General features: G+C 42.9%; 1 protein-coding gene across 1 annotated transcript in view; it reads right to left on the reverse strand.

The window, feature by feature from the left end:
• Positions 1-18883, reverse strand: part of si (sucrase-isomaltase) — a 166008-nt gene that overhangs the window by 32514 nt on the left and 114611 nt on the right. Inside the window, exons 55-63 of the mRNA XM_062976725.1 lie at positions 16456-16584; positions 15840-15950; positions 15565-15627; positions 14621-14737; positions 3586-3670; positions 1922-2060; positions 1633-1766; positions 1009-1043; positions 783-899 (exon numbers count right to left, since the gene is read on the reverse strand). Of these exons, the coding sequence (XP_062832795.1) occupies positions 783-899; positions 1009-1043; positions 1633-1766; positions 1922-2060; positions 3586-3670; positions 14621-14737; positions 15565-15627; positions 15840-15950; positions 16456-16584 (930 nt within the window). The remainder of the gene's footprint in view (positions 1-782; positions 900-1008; positions 1044-1632; positions 1767-1921; positions 2061-3585; positions 3671-14620; positions 14738-15564; positions 15628-15839; positions 15951-16455; positions 16585-18883) is intronic.

Here is an 18883-nt window from a genome sequence, read left to right on the forward strand (position 1 = left end):
TAAATGCTGGGGAACATCGATGAGTTATAGTAGATGTGGAGACTTACAGATATGCATATATTTTTAATTATACATAATAGCTTTGTATTCAACTGAATATAATGGGTGTGAGGTTAACAGGTAATGTTTTGTAGAACTAGTATGAAGATGGTCACAAACAGAAAAAAAGTATATCTAGTGACTTAGCTGGGGTTTCTGGAAATCATCTTATCAATACCAGTTGCCTTTAGAGCAGAACATGAGGTAACTGGAGTATTAAGAGTATCCTTTGTTGATAAATTAATACTGATGTTACTTCTATCTTCCAGCCACTGAAACAGGAATATTACATCAAACTTTTCTAAACGTGTGTTTAAAGGTCTTTTCAAATATGCCCATCACTGACAGGACCATTGTTTCTCCATTTCACTTGGATTCTCTCATCCAATGAACCATTTCATTGAATGATGTGTCTGTGACACACTAAGAAGATGTCTGTTTATATACACAGCATTCCATGCCATATTATAATCTAAACAATATCTAGCATAAACAATATTGCATTAATTTGGTCCATTAACTTCTACAATTCTTTTAAATGATTATGAGTACAGTCTTTCCCACTCATATATCAACTGGTAATAGGAAAAATTGTCTCCTCATCAGTGAAAATTAGATATAAGGATCAGACTAAGGGTATTGTTCAAACTAGCAACTTCCCTTTCATTCTTAGAAGATTACTAAAGAACGATGCAGTCACTATATGAATGCATGCAACACAGTGCCAAAAAGAGTTGACGCACCCGAGTTAACAACACATTATGATTTCTGGAGAAAGTGTAAAAGGCTCCAAGCTCCATCCACCGGGCACACATTTCATAGGTTGTATCATTGAAGAATCCACAGATGTCAGCACCAGACTAAAAGACATTAAAATAAGAGGAAGTTTAAAATATCCCATGCCAGAGTATATTTCTAGAATGTGTTTCAAAGAATTTTCAAAAAAATGTTAGATTTTAAAAAACTTACATAAGAGATTCCAAAAAGGCTGAATTCCAAGATACCTATCAAAATAAGACAGAATACCATTTTCTAGGGTCTCCTGGAATAATGAACACATTTCATATGAAAACTGTAGAAAATACATTTTCTACAAATATTTTGAACCTATCGGATGTACTTTCCTGCCCTGCCTTCACAAATATATATACTGAAATAAGCAAAATGGGTTTTACAGTATCTAGAGATAATAGGCTGGTGCTGATTTGGGAAATAGTTTGCATATACATCAGAAGTTTCTGTGTATTGTGGCAAATATGTGTATTACTAAGAATGTATAGTGTTGTTGTATGTTTTCTGGGCTGTATGGCCATGTTCTAGAAGTATTCTCTCCTGACATTTCGCCCACATCTATGGCAAGCATCCTCAGAGGTTCTGAGAGAATACTTCTAGAACATGGCCATACAACCCGGAAAACATACAACAACCCTGTGATCCCGGCCATGAAAGCCTTCGACAACACATAAGAATGTATACATTGGTTGGTTCCAGGCATGAGATCAGTCTAAGTATAAATAACATATCCCTTCACTAAATGTGTTCATAATAAATATTTTGAAATACATTTCCTGGCAAATAACATATGTTTCATACCAATAACAGATTTATCAAGCTGATCCCATCTTGCATAGTTGTCACCGAGCCAATGTCCTGCCCATCGACCACTGGATGGATATGTTGAGCGGGTGATAATGATCCCACGTTCTCCTGTGGCGTTTCGCATACCACTTTGGTGAAGATAAAAAGACAAAGTTAACCATGTTAACATTTTTAAAAATACAAACGGCAACAACAACAAGTTCTATATTCTAAATAGACAAAAAAAAATCTTGGTTGAGGAATTTAGTACTTTTAAAAATATAAAACCATACAAACAACTTACTAGTAAGTGGACTCTGCTTGTGACCATCCATACAGATTGTGTACATCGTAATGTCTCACAGGGGTCCCATCCGGAAGTTGCTGTTCACTTTCCATGCACATCGTAACAAGACTCAGTCCTCTCTCTCTTAAGACCAATGCTAACACAGATAGAGTAAGAAGATACTGTTTAAGAGGAAATGTATAGCACTGCATGAATCATAAAACTAAATCACTTCATCAGGATATGATTCAAAACTTGCTGCCTTCTTCACAGGAACTGAGGATTTTGCTATGCTTCAGTGATCAGTCTTGGTATATAAATTAATTAAATAAATAAATACAAGCCCCATCAACATTGCCATATAAATGCAATTTGAAATTGCACAATATGGTCAGTATAGAGCAGTGGTGGTGTACCTATGGCATGCATGCCAGAAGGGAGACTCAGTGTCCCCTCTCCTAGCACATGAGCTGTCCCCTGCCTCCTGCTCGCCATCCCTTTCCCCTGTCTGCCTGCCCACTTGCCTGTGCTTCCACTCACTCACTTGCCTGCCCCACTTGCTTCCTACTCTTCCCTTTCATGCCACACCCTGTGCCCTCCCTCCCCGGTTTGGGCACTACATCTCTAAAAGGTTTGCCATCAAGTTGTGTTGTGTATTCTCATATAATGTTACCAATTTCTGGTAAACTGCATTATATGAGTCTACACCGACCATTTAAAGCAGTTTCAGAATCTTTTGGTTCATTCCATGTAACTCTATAGTAAAATTCCAGTGGGAGTTGACCATAGAATTGCACTGGAGGACCTGTATTCCTATAGATAATATATTAATCAAATCCATGAATATCTAAATCCTCAAAAGAGAAATTTCCAAAAGCAGAGTCCTGTAGACTGTTTGCCAGTAGTCTGGTGGTTAAAATATTTCTAGGTTGATGAGGGGAAAAAATTGTTTTCCACAAACATATAGTGAAGATCAAATGCATAATTTCTGAAGATCTACCTATTTATGTAAGAACTACATTCTTTCATAATATACACATCAGTGTATTTCTCAACATGGTAATTTGGTTAAATGTAAGTGATAGGAGAAAGTGAACTTATTTGAAATGTGACACTGGAAAAGACTAAAAGATAAAGAGTGCATCAAGTCTTAACTACCCCTAGAAATCAAGAGGACTAAGCTGAGACTGTCAAACTGAGGACACATCATGAACGGATACGACTCACTAGAAAAGACAATAATGCTTTGAAAGGTAGAAGGCAGTAAGAAAAGAGGAAGACCACATTGCAGAAGGATAGACTCAACTAAGGAAACAAATCATGGCTCTGAATCATTAAGACCTGAACCACAATGACTTGAAGAGCACTTGTTTATAGGATCACAATAATCTGAAGTCAATTTGACAGCAGCCAACAACACTTCATTATTTATTTATGGTAAATAAAAGTAATGGTTTGATTTATGAAGGCTATTATGGTAAGGTTATGGTATTTCCATCATTGTGATCACAGTTCACAAAATTTGTCACTAGATTTCTCTTGGTCAATTTTTTTTGTCAACGATGTCTTTCAGAACCACTTATTTGAATCAATAAAATCAAGAAATCAAGTCAGTTTTCTATGGGACTTAATTACTCATTAAGAGCTGGACTAGGCACTGTGTATTAAGAACTTTATTTTACCTGGCATATATGGAGGGTAATTTAAATCTGGATTTCTGCAGCCACCAATAGCTCCATCAATGAAGTTGGATGGTTCATTCATGTCCTGTAGAGTTTTTGAAAAACCAAAATATGAACAAATTAAGAACATTAAGACACAATAGTAAATTGATTGTGCATTACTTCCAATATTTGAGCAATGATAAATTATATAATCAAATTTCAAGATCTAAATGTATATATTTATTTCTGAGTACACATACTTGTCTGTCATAATAAATCTGAAAGTTATAATATATATAATAAAACACCACCAGTTTATGAACTACAGCATACATGTTTAAAATCAACACATCAATAACATCAATCTTTTTTTAAAAAATGTTTAATAAATATCAGGTAGTGACTTTACTTTTCTGGAATTATATTGTAATATATATCCATAAATCCTATCTTGACGCACCTTTGAGATGAACCCTAGGGAAACATTTGTTTACCTTGGCTTGTACTTGAGCAACAATGTGGACCATCATTGAAGTATTTCTATCTGGTTTCAATGCCTAATTGCTATTTTTCCCCACCCTATTGTTTATTATGCTTTATAGATTGTAAATTATGAGGTATGCTCTTTATGGCAATTTACCTGATTTTTAAAATAATACAATAATACTATTGTTAGTGAAACAAAAACGATAGAAATCATAGAATCATAGAATCATAGAATAGTAGAGTTGGAAGAGACCACATGGGCCATCCAGTCCAACCCCCTGCTAAGAAGCAGGAAATCGCATTCAAAGCACCCCCGACAGATGGCCATCCAGCCTCTGCTTAAAAGCCTCCAAAGAAGGAGCCTCCACCACGGCCCCGGGGAGAGAGTTCCACTGTCGAACAGCTCTCACAGTGAGGAAGTTCTTCCTGATGTTCACGTGGAATCTCCTTTCCTGTAGTTTGAAGCCATTGTTCCGTGTCCTAGTCTGCAGGGCAGCAGAAAACAAGCTTGCTCCCTCCTCCCTTTGACTTCCCTTCACGTATTTGTACATGGCTATCATGTCTCCTCTCAGCCTTCTCTTCTGCAGGCTAAACATGCCTAGTTCTTTAAGCCTCTCCTCATAGGGCTTGTTCTCCAGACCCTTAATCATTTTAGTCGCCCTCCTCTGGACGCTTTCCAGCTTGTCAACATCTCCCTTCAACTGTGGTGCCTAGAATTGGACACAGTATTCCAGGTGTGGTCTGACCAAGGCAGAATAGAGGGGGAGCATAACTTCCCTGGATCTAGACGCTATTCCCCTATTGATGCAGGCCAGAATCCCGTTGGCTTTTTTAGCAGCCGCATCACATTGTTGGCTCATGTTTAACTTGTTGTCCACAAGGACTCCAAGGTCTTTTTCGTACACACTGCTGTCAAGCCAGGCGTCCCCCATTCTGTATCTTTGTGATGTCTCATGGGCCATGTAGTCCCATTCCTAGTACTATTGTGGCTGATGAAGAGGCAAACTTGGGTTTCCAACCGTTTCAGCCAGAATTGGAGCCCTTGCACCTGCGAGATGTTTGTCCACAGGAAGTCAGCCAAACAAGCCTTGAGCAGAAATCTCCCCCATTTTCTCGCCGGGATTATTATAATCGAGATAGAGGCGCTCGGGAGGCGACTCGCAAGAGTGCCAGGATAGCTGCCAGACAATTAGCTGATTAAGTCTGTTTCCCTTGGGAAACTTTAAGGAGTCATGCATCTGGACACAGTATGGGTTTCGTTTCTTGTTCCCCAGGGAAAGTGTTCCTTGGCGGGAAAACAAGATCCTATATAGGTGTTTACCCGCAAAGAAATCCTTGCGGAGTCAATTCGTCACCTTGTGGAGTGAGATCGTGTGTGGACTACGCTACTCCAGTCCCTTGCCTCCAGGACCAAGTTCCAAGCCTTGTTTCACGGACCTTGTTCTAGCATCAAGCTTTCCTTGTTCCACGGACCTCGCCACGGACCCTGTTCTTGCTTCTTGTCTTTTGTAGTCACGTATCAAGCCTTGCTTGCCAAGAATCTAGTTTGCTTCCAGCCTTGTTGCCAAGCTCCATTGGACTTAAGGACCCTGTCATTTCCCCATGTGTGTTTCGGTTTTGGGATTACAACTTTGGACTCTAATATCACATATATTCTTCACTTGTTTTATTGACTTTATATATTCCTTTAATAAAGATATTAGATAGATTCTGGTCTCTGCGCATGGTTATTGGTGCTCTGCAGCCTGGGTCCTGACAATCTTTGATTTCCATTTTTTCTGTCGAAGTGAAGTATCTTGCATTTGTCCCTATTGAACTTCATTTTGTTAGTTTAGGCCCATCTCTCTAGTCTGTCAAGATCGTTTTGAATTCTGCTCCTGTCTTCTGGAGTGTTAGCTATCCCTCCCAGTTTTGTGTCGTCTGCAAACTTGATGACCGTGCCTTCTAACCCTTCGTCTAAGTCGTTAATAAAGATGTTGAACAGAACCGGGCCCAGGACGGAGCCCTGCGGCACTCCACTTGTCACTTCTTTCCATGATGAAGACGACGCATTGGTGAGCACCCTTTGGGTTCGTTCGCTTAGCCAATTACAGATCCACCTAACCGTAGTTTTGTCTAGCCCACATTTTACTAGTTTGTTTGCCAGAAGGTCGTGGGGGACTTTGTCGAAGGCCTTACTGAAATCCAGGTACGCTACATCCACGGCATTCCCTGTATCGACCCAACTCGTAACTCTATCGAAAAAAGAGATCAGATTAGTCTGGCATGACTTGTTTTTGTTAAATCCGTGTTGACTATTAGCAATGACCGCATTTGTTTCTAAGTGTTCGCAGACCACTTCCTTAATGATCTTTTCCAGAATTTTGCCTGGTATTGATGTGAGGATGACCGGACGGTAATTGTTTGGGTCGTTCTTTTTTCCCTTCTTGAAGATAGTGACCACATTCGCCCTCCTCCAATCTGCTGGGACTTCTCCCGTTCTCCAAGAACTCTCGAAGATAATTGCCAGTGGTTCTGAAATAACTTCCGCTAGTTCCTTCAGTACTCTTGGATGTAGTTGGTCTGGCCCTGGGGACTTGAATTCGTTTAGAGTGGCCAGGTGTTCCTGGACAACTTGTTTCCCTATTTGGGGTTGGATTTCCCCCAATCCTTCGTCCATTCCATGTTGCTGAGGTTGAAGATGGCTTTCTTTTTGTGAGAAGACCAAGGCAAAGAAGGCATTAAGTAGTTCTGCCTTTTCCTTGTCCCCTGTCGCCATCACCCCATCTTCTCCTTGCAATGGCCCTATCGCCTCCTTTTTCTTCCTTTTTCTACCAACGTAAGCAAAAAAGCCTTTTTTGTTGTTTTTTATGTCCCTGGCAAGCCTGAGCTCATTTTGCGCTTTAGCCTTGCGAACCTTTTCCCTACAGGTGTTGGCTATACGTTTGAATTCTTCTTTGGTGATTTCTCCCCTTTTCCACTTCTTGTGCATGTCACTTTTGAGCTTTAGCTCAGTTAGAAGTTCTTTGGACATCCATTCTGGCTTCTTTGCACTTGTCTTATTTTTCTTCTTTGTTGGCACTGTTTGCATTTGTGCCTTGAGTATTTCACTTTTGAAAAACTCCCATCCATCCTTAACTCCCTTGTTTTTTAATATCGGCGTCCATGGAATGCCGCTCAGTAATTCCTTCATTTTTTGGAAGTCAGCTCTCTTAAAGTCCAGAAAGCGTGTTTGACTTGTCTTAGTTTCAGCATTCCTTTGTATTGCAAACTGCAGGAGCACATGGTCACTTGCCCCTAAGGATCCAACCACTTCAACTGTATTGATCAGGTCTTCCACATTTGTTAAGATTTGTCACGACCCAGGCTGCAGAGCACCAATAACCATACACAGAGGCCAGAATCTATCTAATATCTTTAATGAAGGAATATATAAAGTTAATAAAAACAAGTGTAGAAAATAGTTCAGGAGTAGACCTTTCAGGAAAGGTCAGAATTAGTCCAAAAAACAATGTCCAATAAGAAATATTAAGGTCCAAAGTTGTAATCCAATAACCGAAACACTCACTTTGCCAAGCAAAGTGAGGGGAGATGACAAGGTCCTTTAGTCCATGAAACTTGAGCGAGGCTAGGAAATAACTTGATACTTGAAACAAGGCTTGAACGTGGAACAAGGTAACTAAGAACAAGAACAAGGTCCGTGGAATAACTTGATAAAATCCGTGGAACAAGGCAAGGATTGATCCTGGGAAACAAGGCAAAGTCCGTGGATAAACAAGGCTGGGTAGCAAGGCGAAGGCTGGATAGCAAGGCAAGGCTTGAGCAGGAGCGAGGCTTGAATCGGAGCGCGCTGTCCAGACACAACTCGCTCCGTAGGCTGACGAATTGACTCCGCGAAGTTACTACGCGGGTAAAACACCTAAATAGAGTCTAACTTTCCCGCCGAAGCAGTTCTCTGGGAATCAGAACCGAAAGCTAAACTCTGAGACCAGATGTGAGACTCCCCAAAGATTCTCACGAGAAGCAGTCTTAATTGGCCACATTCTTAGCTGCAATCCTCGCACTCCTGCGCGAAGCTGATTCCAAACTTCTCTGTTGTTTACAAAACTCCCGGCGCAAGAACACGGGAGAAGTAGACTCTGGGCTTGTTTGACATACTTCTGGGAGACAACTTTCTTGCAGGTGCAAGGTTCCCAGATCTGCCTGGGAAAGATCTGGCTGAGAAGAATCCAGTTCAGACTGGGAAGGTAAAAAACCCAAGTTTTCATCTTCATCAGGAATTACAATGTCCTGAGCAGGACTACAAGGCCCATGGGTCATCACACTATCCCCCTCCTCAAGGCCCCTCCCAAACTGGGGCCCTCTCCCCGAGGCGCGAGGTCGCGGTTTGGTGGGATAGGTCTGATGAAAGCGACGGGTTAGATCAGGAGCATGGACTGTGGAGGCGTCTTCCCAAGAGCGTTCCTCAGGGCCAAAACCCACCCAGTCAATGAGATATTGTAGGCGGCGGCGGTGAAAGCGAGAATCCAAAATGTCCTCAACCTCGAACTCCTCCTCCCCATTCATCAAAACAGGAGGGGGGGCTGGTTGGTCTGTATCAGGTCGCACTCCATCCGCCGGAAGGAGCAGGGAACGGTGAAACACTGGGTGAATGCGCATTGAACGCGGAAGTTGGAGTTTGAAAGTCACGGGGTTTAATTGCGCCACCACTGGATAGGGGCCAATGAAACGGGCATCTAACTTCCGGCAAGGGCGGTGGGAGGGCAGGAAGCGAGTGGACAGAAAAACCCGATCTCCTACCTTGATTTCGGGGCCCGGCTGGCGATGTTTGTCAGCGTGGCGTTTATAGTCCTCCTTGGCTTGGTCCAGTTGCTGGAGCAAAAGTTGTTGCACCGCTGTGAGTTCCTGCAGCCAATCCTCTGCTGCGGGAACTTCTGAAGTTTCAATGACAGGGGGGAAGAAACGTGGATGGAAGCCGTAGTTTGCAAAGAACGGCGTTTCTTTTGTAGAAGCTTGAACTCCATTGTTGTAGGCAAACTCAGACAGTGGTAACAGAGAAGCCCAATTGTCCTGTTGGTAGTTTACATAACAGCGAAGATACTGCTCCAAAGTGGCATTGGTGCGCTCCGTTTGCCCATCTGTTTGGGGATGATGAGCTGAAGATAAGCGAGAGTCTATGCCCAATAGTTTTTGTAGTGCCTTCCAAAAACGAGAGGTGAATTGAGATCCACGGTCTGTGACTAAACTCTTGGGCAATCCATGTAGTCTGAAAACATGTTGAAGAAATAGATCCGCAGTTTCTTTGGCCGTGGGGAGGCCTTCACAGGGAATGAAATGGGCTAACTTGGTGAAAAGGTCCACCACCACCAAGATCGTGGTGAATCCACAGGAAGGTGGTAGGTCAGTGATGAAATCCGCGGAAATTATTTCCCATGGGCGAGATGGGGTAGGAAGGGGGTGTAAAAGCCCTGAGGGCTTCTCCCTTCGTATCTTGGAGCGCTGGCATACTGGGCAGGTGTTGACATATTTTTCCACATCCTTGCGGATCTTGGGCCACCAAAAATCCCTTAGGATCAAATGCATAGTTTTAAATAGTCCGAAGTGTCCTGCTGGTTTGCAGTCATGACACAGACGAAGCGCTTTTTCCCTACCCGGTCCGGGTGGGATATAAACATGATTTCTATAGCAGAGCAGCCCATCTTTAAGCGAAAAGGGAAAGTGCAGACCTTGGCGAAGTTGGTCCTGCGCCCAGGCATCTGCTTGCTGACTAGCCCTGATTTCTTGAGCACAGATGGGTCCTGGAGTAGGGGAAGTTGAACCAATGGGAATGGATTTGGTGTTCCCCACCGTGAGCGTGGCAAAGTTCTCGGGTTGTAGCAGTTGGGATTCAAAGGTCTCCTTGCGTCCTGCAGCGTATTCCGGTTTACGTGACAGGGCGTCTGCTTGCTTGGTTTGGGCTGGGGTCACATAATGGATCTGGAAGTTGAAACGTTCAAAGAATAAAGCCCAACGTTGCTGCCTCTGATTTAGTTTGCGGGCAGTTCTTAGATGTTCTAGATTACGATGATCAGTGTGGACTTCAATGGGAAATTTGGCCCCTTCTAGCCAATGTCTCCAAGTTTCAAAGGCTGCCTTTATGGCCAGTAGTTCTTTTTCCCAAATGGTGTAATTCCTCTCTGGGGTGGTTAGTTGACGAGAATAAAAGGCACAGGGATGGAGGTGATCTCCCACCGGTTGTAAGAGTACAGCCCCAATTGCCACATCAGAGGCGTCCGCTTGCACCACAAAAGGGGTTCCAGGATCTGGGTGCTGTAGAATTGGCTGGGAGGTGAATAGTTTCTTTAGTTGCTGGAACCCTTTCTCTGCTTGATCAGTCCAGCGGAAAGGCTGCTTTCCACGAATGCAGCTAGTGATGGGGTCGGACCAGCGGGCAAAATCTGGAATGAACTTGCGGTAATAGTTCGCGAACCCCAAGAAACGCTGTACCTCTTTCTTGTTAGTTGGCGCCCGCCATTCCAATACTGCTGAGACCTTGGCTGGATCCATGGAAAGCCCTAGAGGCGAGATGCGGTAACCAAGGAAATCTACCTCTTGTAGATCAAAGGCGCATTTTTCTAGCTTGGCATAAAGTCCATGATCCCGCAATCGTTGTAACACCATTTTGACGTGGTTCTCATGTTCTGATTGTGATCTAGAAAACACCAAAAAATCGTCCAGGTAGATTATCAAGAACCTGTCTAGATAGTCCTGAAAGATGTCATTGACAAAATGCTGGAACGTTGCGGGGGCTCCGCATAAACCGAAATTCATAACTCGGGACTCGAATAATCCGAATTTGGTCTGGAAGGCGGTCTTCCACTCGTCCCCTTCCCTGATGCGAACTAAGTTGTAAGCCCCCCGAAGATCCAGCTTGGTGTAAACCTTGGCTCCTCGAAGCCGATCCAGTAGATCCGAGATTAAGGGCAGGGGATAGCTGTTCCGCTTGGTGATATTGTTCAATGCTCTGTAGTCCACCACCAAGCGTAGTTCCCCTGACTTCTTCTTCACAAACATCACTGGGGAGGCGGCTGGGGATTGAGAGGGTCTGATGAATCCCTTGCGAAGGTTTGTCTCTAGGAATTCCCTGAGAGCTTCTTGCTCTGGTTCAGTCAGGGAGTAGAGATGCCCTCGCGGGATCGGGGCCCCCTCCACCAAGTCAATGGCACAGTCATAAGGTCTATGGGGGGGGTAATTTTTCGGCTTCTTTCTCATTGAATACATCCCAATACTCGGAGTACTTCTTTGGCAAGGTGATGATGGGCTCGGTGTCTGTGGCGTGGCATACCTTGGCTACGAGGCAATGGTTTTGGCAGTACGGTGAAGCAAACTGCAGTTCTCTGTTGGACCAGGAGATGTTAGGGTCGTGGAGAGTCAGCCATGGAATTCCCAAAATCACAGGGAAATGGGGGACCTCGGTAACAAAGAAGGAAATCTCTTCCATATGTTCCCTTATCCACATTCTGGTGGGTTCCGACCACTGACTTACGGGGCCCGTCTTGAGGGGGCGGCCGTCTATGGCTTGCACCACACGGGCATTCTTGAAATCATGATATTGTAATCCCAGAGAGTCGGCATACTCTCTATCGATGAAATTGTTGGTAGCTCCAGAGTCTATCATGGCGTGGATCATGACGGGTCCCCTTTTTGCTGACCATAATGTGACCACGAGAAGGAACAGGACCCCGGTTGGCGGCTCTTGGATGGATTTTTTGACCGGGTTGGCGAGCCTCTCTACACCCGGTCGTTGGCTTCCCCCGCCGGCTGTGTGCCAGTCGGCTCAGACGTCTTCGTCTCCGTGGAGGACGCCGCCGCAAGACGGGCGGCAGGCTTCCCTTTGGCTGGGCACTCTCTGGCGAAGTGGCCCCCGTTCCCGCAGTACCAGCAGAGGTTTAAGCGTTGCCGACGGGCCTTCTCGGCGGCATCTAGTCTGGGACGCACATTGCCCAACTGCATCGGCACCTCCTCGCCTCCTCTGGGGTATGGGGTTGGTGGTGGGGGTCTCCAGACCGGACGTGGCTGAACGCTGGCGGGAGCGGGGGGTTTTGCCCCGGCTCTACCGCCCTGGCCTCGAACCCACTGTTTCCTGTTGGCAATCATGACTTCAGCCCGTAAACATTGATCAATGAGTGCCTCGAGGGTCTGGGGAGGATCCACCTTGGAGATTTCTTCCAGCATTTCAATGTTGAGACCCTCCCGGAATTGTCCCCTGAGGGCTACATCGTTCCAGCCGGTGTTGTGGGCCAGCACTCGGAACTCGGCTATATACTGAGACATAGGTCTGTCTCCTTGGAAAAGGCGACGGAGTTTGTGACCGGCTGCCTCCAAATTGTCCTCGATTCCCCAAGTCTCCTTGAGGTGGTCCAAGAAGCGTTGCGCTGATCTTAGGTGTGGAGAGGCTTGGTCGTACAGTGCCGTCGCCCAGCTGGCCGCTGGCCCGTCTAGAAGACTGTAAACCCATGCCACTTTGATGTCTTCTTGGGGAAACTCGGCAGCACGGGCCTCCAGATAAGCTTGACATTGGCGACGGAAGACATGAACCTTAGAAGCTTCTCCAGTAAACTTGGTTGGCAACGCCATGGCCGGAAGACGAACTCCGCGTTCCTTCAAACCCCTTATTTCTCCATCCTGTGCATTGAGCTTATCACGGATTCGGTCCACCTCTTCCTTGTCGATGGTGTAGGTAATCGGCTGGCCGCTCGGCCCAGGTACGACTCCGGTAGACATTCTGGCCGAGGTTAATTGGTGCTTAGGGTGGCGGAGTCAAACTGTCACGACCCAGGCTGCAGAGCACCAATAACCATACACAGAGGCCAGAATCTATCTAATATCTTTAATGAAGGAATATATAAAGTTAATAAAAACAAGTGTAGAAAATAGTTCAGGAGTAGACCTTTCAGGAAAGGTCAGAATTAGTCCAAAAAACAATGTCCAATAAGAAATATTAAGGTCCAAAGTTGTAATCCAATAACCGAAACACTCACTTTGCCAAGCAAAGTGAGGGGAGATGACAAGGTCCTTTAGTCCATGAAACTTGAGCGAGGCTAGGAAATAACTTGATACTTGAAACAAGGCTTGAACGTGGAACAAGGTAACTAAGAACAAGAACAAGGTCCGTGGAATAACTTGATAAAATCCGTGGAACAAGGCAAGGATTGATCCTGGGAAACAAGGCAAAGTCCGTGGATAAACAAGGCTGGGTAGCAAGGCGAAGGCTGGATAGCAAGGCAAGGCTTGAGCAGGAGCGAGGCTTGAATCGGAGCGCGCTGTCCAGACACAACTCGCTCCGTAGGCTGACGAATTGACTCCGCGAAGTTACTACGCGGGTAAAACACCTAAATAGAGTCTAACTTTCCCGCCGAAGCAGTTCTCTGGGAATCAGAACCGAAAGCTAAACTCTGAGACCAGATGTGAGACTCCCCAAAGATTCTCACGAGAAGCAGTCTTAATTGGCCACATTCTTAGCTGCAATCCTCGCACTCCTGCGCGAAGCTGATTCCAAACTTCTCTGTTGTTTACAAAACTCCCGGCGCAAGAACACGGGAGAAGTAGACTCTGGGCTTGTTTGACATACTTCTGGGAGACAACTTTCTTGCAGGTGCAAGGTTCCCAGATCTGCCTGGGAAAGATCTGGCTGAGAAGAATCCAGTTCAGACTGGGAAGGTAAAAAACCCAAGTTTTCATCTTCATCAGGAATTACAATGTCCTGAGCAGGACTACAAGGCCCATGGGTCATCACAAGATTAGATCAAGAGTTGCTTATCCCCTTGTTGCCTCTTCTACCTTCTGGACCATAAAATTATCTGCAAGGCAAGTGAGGAATTTGTTGGACTTTGTACTCTTGGCTGAGTTTGTTTTCCAGCAGATATCGGGATAATTGAAATCGCCCATGACTACTATATCTCTTTTTTGTGCCTGTTTGGTCAGCTGTTGACAGAAGGCTTAATCAAGTCCTTCATCCTGACTCGGAGGTCTGTAGTAGACACCCACGACAAGATCTTTTTGAGTCCCGGTTCCCTTGATTCTTATCCAGATGCTTTCAAGCTGGTTTCCCGGATTAGTCTTGCATTTCTTCTGCAACGTAACTGTTTTTGACATATAAAGCTACCCCCCCTCCTCTCCCCTTTGTTCTATTTCTGTGAAAGAGGTTATAGCCCTCAATGGTTAAATTCCAGTGATGGGAGTCATCCCACCAGGTTTCAGTGATGCCTATGACATCGTATGTGTGGTGCTGTGCTAGGAGTTGGAGTTCGTCTTGCTTATTTCCCATGCTCTGAGCATTAGTGTAAAGACATGTAAGCCCCTGTGACCTCCCCTCGAACTGTTTATTTGGGATTATTGTGCTCTCTGTACTTGGTCCTTGCTGTGTTTGTGCAGCCCTCCATTTAGCCTTTTGGCGGTTCCCTGTGGTCGTGGGTAATATAGTGTTCGCCAGGCTGTTGTTCCCCTCCCCCAGTGGATCTAGTTTAAAGTGCACCTGATGAGGTTTGTGAGTCTGTGTGCAAAAAGATGTTTTCCTACTTGTGTGAAATGTATATTGCATGACACTTACAGTCCATAGGCCATCAAATTGTAGAACACTGGCATGGTAGTTTTCTATTTCTTCTTGCCACCACTGTGCGGTGGAAGGGCGGAAATAATCAGGGAAAGCGACATCAGCTCGACAGCACTGATTGTGACAGAGAAAGCAAAATAGATTTAAATAAATAAATAAATAAATAGTTTCACACTTTTGCACAGCTTCTAGTGTGCTTTACAAAATAAGATGCAATGCATATTTTAATTATGCATCTAATATATTGTTAAGACTATTTTTGTTGAAATAATTTTTTATTATTCAAAGAAATGTGTGGAAATCAGGAACCTGCAAACGAGTACTTAAGAGGGACTCTTCTCATAATCATTTATCATATCCTATAAAACAGGCTAAGGGTCTAGAGCAGTGGTTCTCAACCTGTGGGCCGCGGCCCAGCAGTAGGCTGTGAGAACAAAAATCCGGTCCGCAAACCTGGATGGCATATGTTCTGTTTCAGAAACTAGAGTTGATTTGGTTTATCCAATGCAATTTTCTGAACAGCACCCAAACCAAATCTAAAGTTGACCAAAAACTGATTTGTAACCCTTTTGGTACTTAGGTTGGAGAGTGGTCCCTGCTTTAAGTGGTCCTTGGTTTAAGTGGTTCCTATTCAAGTAGGCCCTGGGCAAAGTTGGTCCTGGTCAAAAAAAGGTTGGGAACCACTGGTCTAGAGTGTAGGTTCACTTCCTATCTCCAAGTGATCCTTGATTATATAGATTTTTTGATCTATTTCAGCCTGGTTTCAGGCTTGGTTATGGAGAGGGATGTCTTTGTTACTTTGATGGATGACATCTACTAGAATGTAGATGGGGTGTTACTGCTTGTTAAGTTATGCTGTTTTATGCTGTATCTTTGGTCCATACATGCTTCTTAAAAAATGCTAAAGGTAATCAATGTGATAGATCCCAAAATGTATGTACCGCAAGTTGTTCTTCCAAACTTGAGTCTTCAGGATATGTTACATTAGGATAATCTGGCCACACCTAGTGGAAAAGAGAAAAGAAAATGTGACCTGCAGAATAGCAGAAATAGTCTACTTTTTTAGATTCTTAAAGCTAAATCAAGGCAGAATGACAACTAAATGTAGAAAATCTGCTTCTGCACATCTCTCATCATTCTAGTCATCTTTGTTCATACAACAAACAATTAGTATTTTGGAAGTCACATTGAACATGATGACAATTTGCAATAGTACCTTAGCCCAAGCGATGTCTGTGCTATTAGGCCATGTAATGAAGACTTTGTTCTGCAAACCTTTGGTAAATGTCTCATATGATGAAGTTTCATTGCCTGAAATTGCTGGATCCTATAATGAAAACAAAACACTTTTACCTTTCCAGTAAATCAGTAGATGTGTCTTTTTTTTCATTCATCCATTCATCCATACTTTTTAGAAACAAAATGCAAACACAAAATGTAATGTAAACAAATGTACTTTATGAAATAGCATTTTTATTAGTGATATATATGCACAATAAAATGATCACCTTAATTATTTGGCCAGAAAGGATAATTTTGTGGCTTCTCATTTCAGCCCCCCCCCCCCCATTTATATTCCCAGGATAAAAAATAGGTCTCAGTATGAGATTATGGGAGATAAGGTTTCAGACAACTTGTTGAGCTACACAAATCTTTGCTCAGACTAAAAAGTACAGCCACCTGTGTGTGTGTGTGTACTTATGTACATGCACATCACAAGGAGATACCAATACACAGGGATAAGAAAAGCAAGCCCGCTAATACTAAGACTGCAAAATGCATCATACTATGATGTATTATGATGAAAACTAAGGAGAGAAGGATCCACTAACCAGGATGATGATGAATCTTGAACCATCTGCTTTTATTTCATTGACAAAATCAGGTAGATCACTGAAGTTTTTGCCAAGAGTAAAGTCTAGCTTCCTTTCCATGTAATCAATGTCTGTATATTGTACATCCTGTGTTAAAATAAAAAAAGTGAAGCAGTGAAGCCACATACATATATACAGTAATTTGAAACAAAACTCAGTTCTGTACTGAGACAGAAGCAGGACTTTAAAATGTTACTAGTTTGCAATGACCACAACAACACTATTTTCCCTCAAATTCAAATCTGAAATTCCTGGTCAATAATTTACTCAGCTATATACAAAGTAGAATGTGATTTGCCCATCCCCATCTATTTGAATAAGTCAGCATTTCTGCATATTTACTGTTATAAATTTAACTTACATATACTTTGTTATGATAGATAATAGCCTTAAATATCACAGATACCAATGCAGAATCCAAAACATGCCAGTCATATAGGCAACATTAGATTGAGCAATCACAAGTATCAGTAGTTTAAATATTCAACCAATAGTAACTTTAAAAAAAGAAGTTGTCATTTCTGATGTTGTTGATTGGAAAAAGGTTTGAGCTACTGAGAAACCAACAATGTTATAGTCCCAGATAGATAGTTAATTATAGGCATAGCACATTGCAATTAGGCATTATCAATTTTAAATATTAGATAATTACATTTATGGGATGCAACAATTTTATTGAAAAATATTACTGTGTAAAGCACATCAGTTTCTTTCTTTGTTATCACTGTATATCAGGAAAAAGCCTTATCTCTCATAACCATTTATTCATGAGTGCCGTTTTGCTAGGATCAATATAACACTCATGAACAAAGGGCTTTAGGAGATAAGAAAATTTCACTTTCAATTTAGTTTTCTAATTTAATTCTATAGCCCTGTATTCAAGTAACACTGAATTGGCTCCAAACAGGTAAATAATAATTCAAACTGTTCCACAAAATAGAATGTAAACATCATATTAGATTTACATCCTGTAATGCAAATTCTATTATACTTGCAGTTTTGTTTGTCCAAATTCAAGAACAAGCATGGATTCCATTTCTTTGCCATGTACAAAATTAAAGAGTGAAGTATAAATGGCCTTTCCATTATTGAAACACAGCTTGTATATGCTGAACTATTTCTTCCGATTCAACCTATTCTACACAGATATGTTTACATGCAATTTTTACTGTTCAAATCCGCAGTTACTTATATTCTTTCTAGAACCTTCCTACTGCCATCATAACATGAAATTTGTAAGATGCCTTGAGTCCCACTACAAGGGGAAATGTGAGATATAAATTAATAAAAGAATATGGCATGGCTAGTGAAAAGAAGCTGGAACAAGGCTAATGGAAACTAAAACCATTAGGCTAGGCCAATGACCACAATTTAAATGAGTTACAGCTCTACAGATGAAGCACAGATACATAGCTCAGGGGACATGATGTGCTAACCAAAACAAGAGGACATCAAATGAGAAGGAAACTAAAAAGCCATTATCTGCCATCTGAAGATGAGGAAGGTTTCCCTGCCCCTAGAATGTCTCTAGCCCTGAAGATCCATTAAAGGGGAAGGGGCTGTCTATGGGAAATGTGAAGTCTTGGCTCTGCCTTTTTTCTCCTTTGCTTCAGTTCCCTCTGTTTAGGTTCCTCTATAGTGTAGATTCCTCCATTTGTATTAGTTTTGGCGTGGAGCTTTTAAACCCGCCTAGAGGACAGTCTCAGTTGATTCAGTCCATTTGCCTCATACAGCCTTCTTGCTAGGCTTTCTTTTTCTTTCCACATTAGAGCTACAGAGTTGGAGGTCTGGATATTGTCTGGAATTTTTAGGCCCCAACAATTCAAACAGGCATTCTTAGCACGTACAGTACAGTACAAACTGCATACACCACCAGTCCCAGTGACACCAGAAGCTTGTGGCCAGCCTAAGTTTCACAAAGAGGAGATGAAGTCCTTTGCCTCAGAGACTTCCAGAATCGCAGAAAGATGACTGCATTCAACAAATTCTTCATTCGTAATGTATTGTTTTTAGTTATCTTTCAATAGTCCGGGTTGGAGTTAGCCCTTTGCTCTTCTTCTTTCCAGTAAACTTACTTTGGTTAACTTTCATCCTGCCTAAAGTGCCTCTATGTTAAGGGACCTGTTAAGGGTATTCAGAAAAGCCCCGAGTAAAGCCAGACACCATAGTTTTCTCAAAGGCTCGGGCATTACTTCACATGAAATATAGGCTTAAAAGCACAAACTTTCCCCAAGACTGGATCTTGTCCTGTGCCATAGCATCCAAATATGTGATAAAAAGAAGGAATAATTCTAACAAAAGTACAGAGACATACAGTACAGTCTCACTTATCCAAGCTAAATGGGCCGGCAGAAGCTTGGATAAGCAAATATCTTGGCTAATAAGG

The sequence above is a fragment of the Anolis carolinensis genome, chromosome 3 (assembly GCF_035594765.1).
Source record: "Anolis carolinensis isolate JA03-04 chromosome 3, rAnoCar3.1.pri, whole genome shotgun sequence".
In the NCBI taxonomy this organism is placed as follows: Eukaryota; Metazoa; Chordata; class Lepidosauria; order Squamata; family Dactyloidae; genus Anolis; species Anolis carolinensis.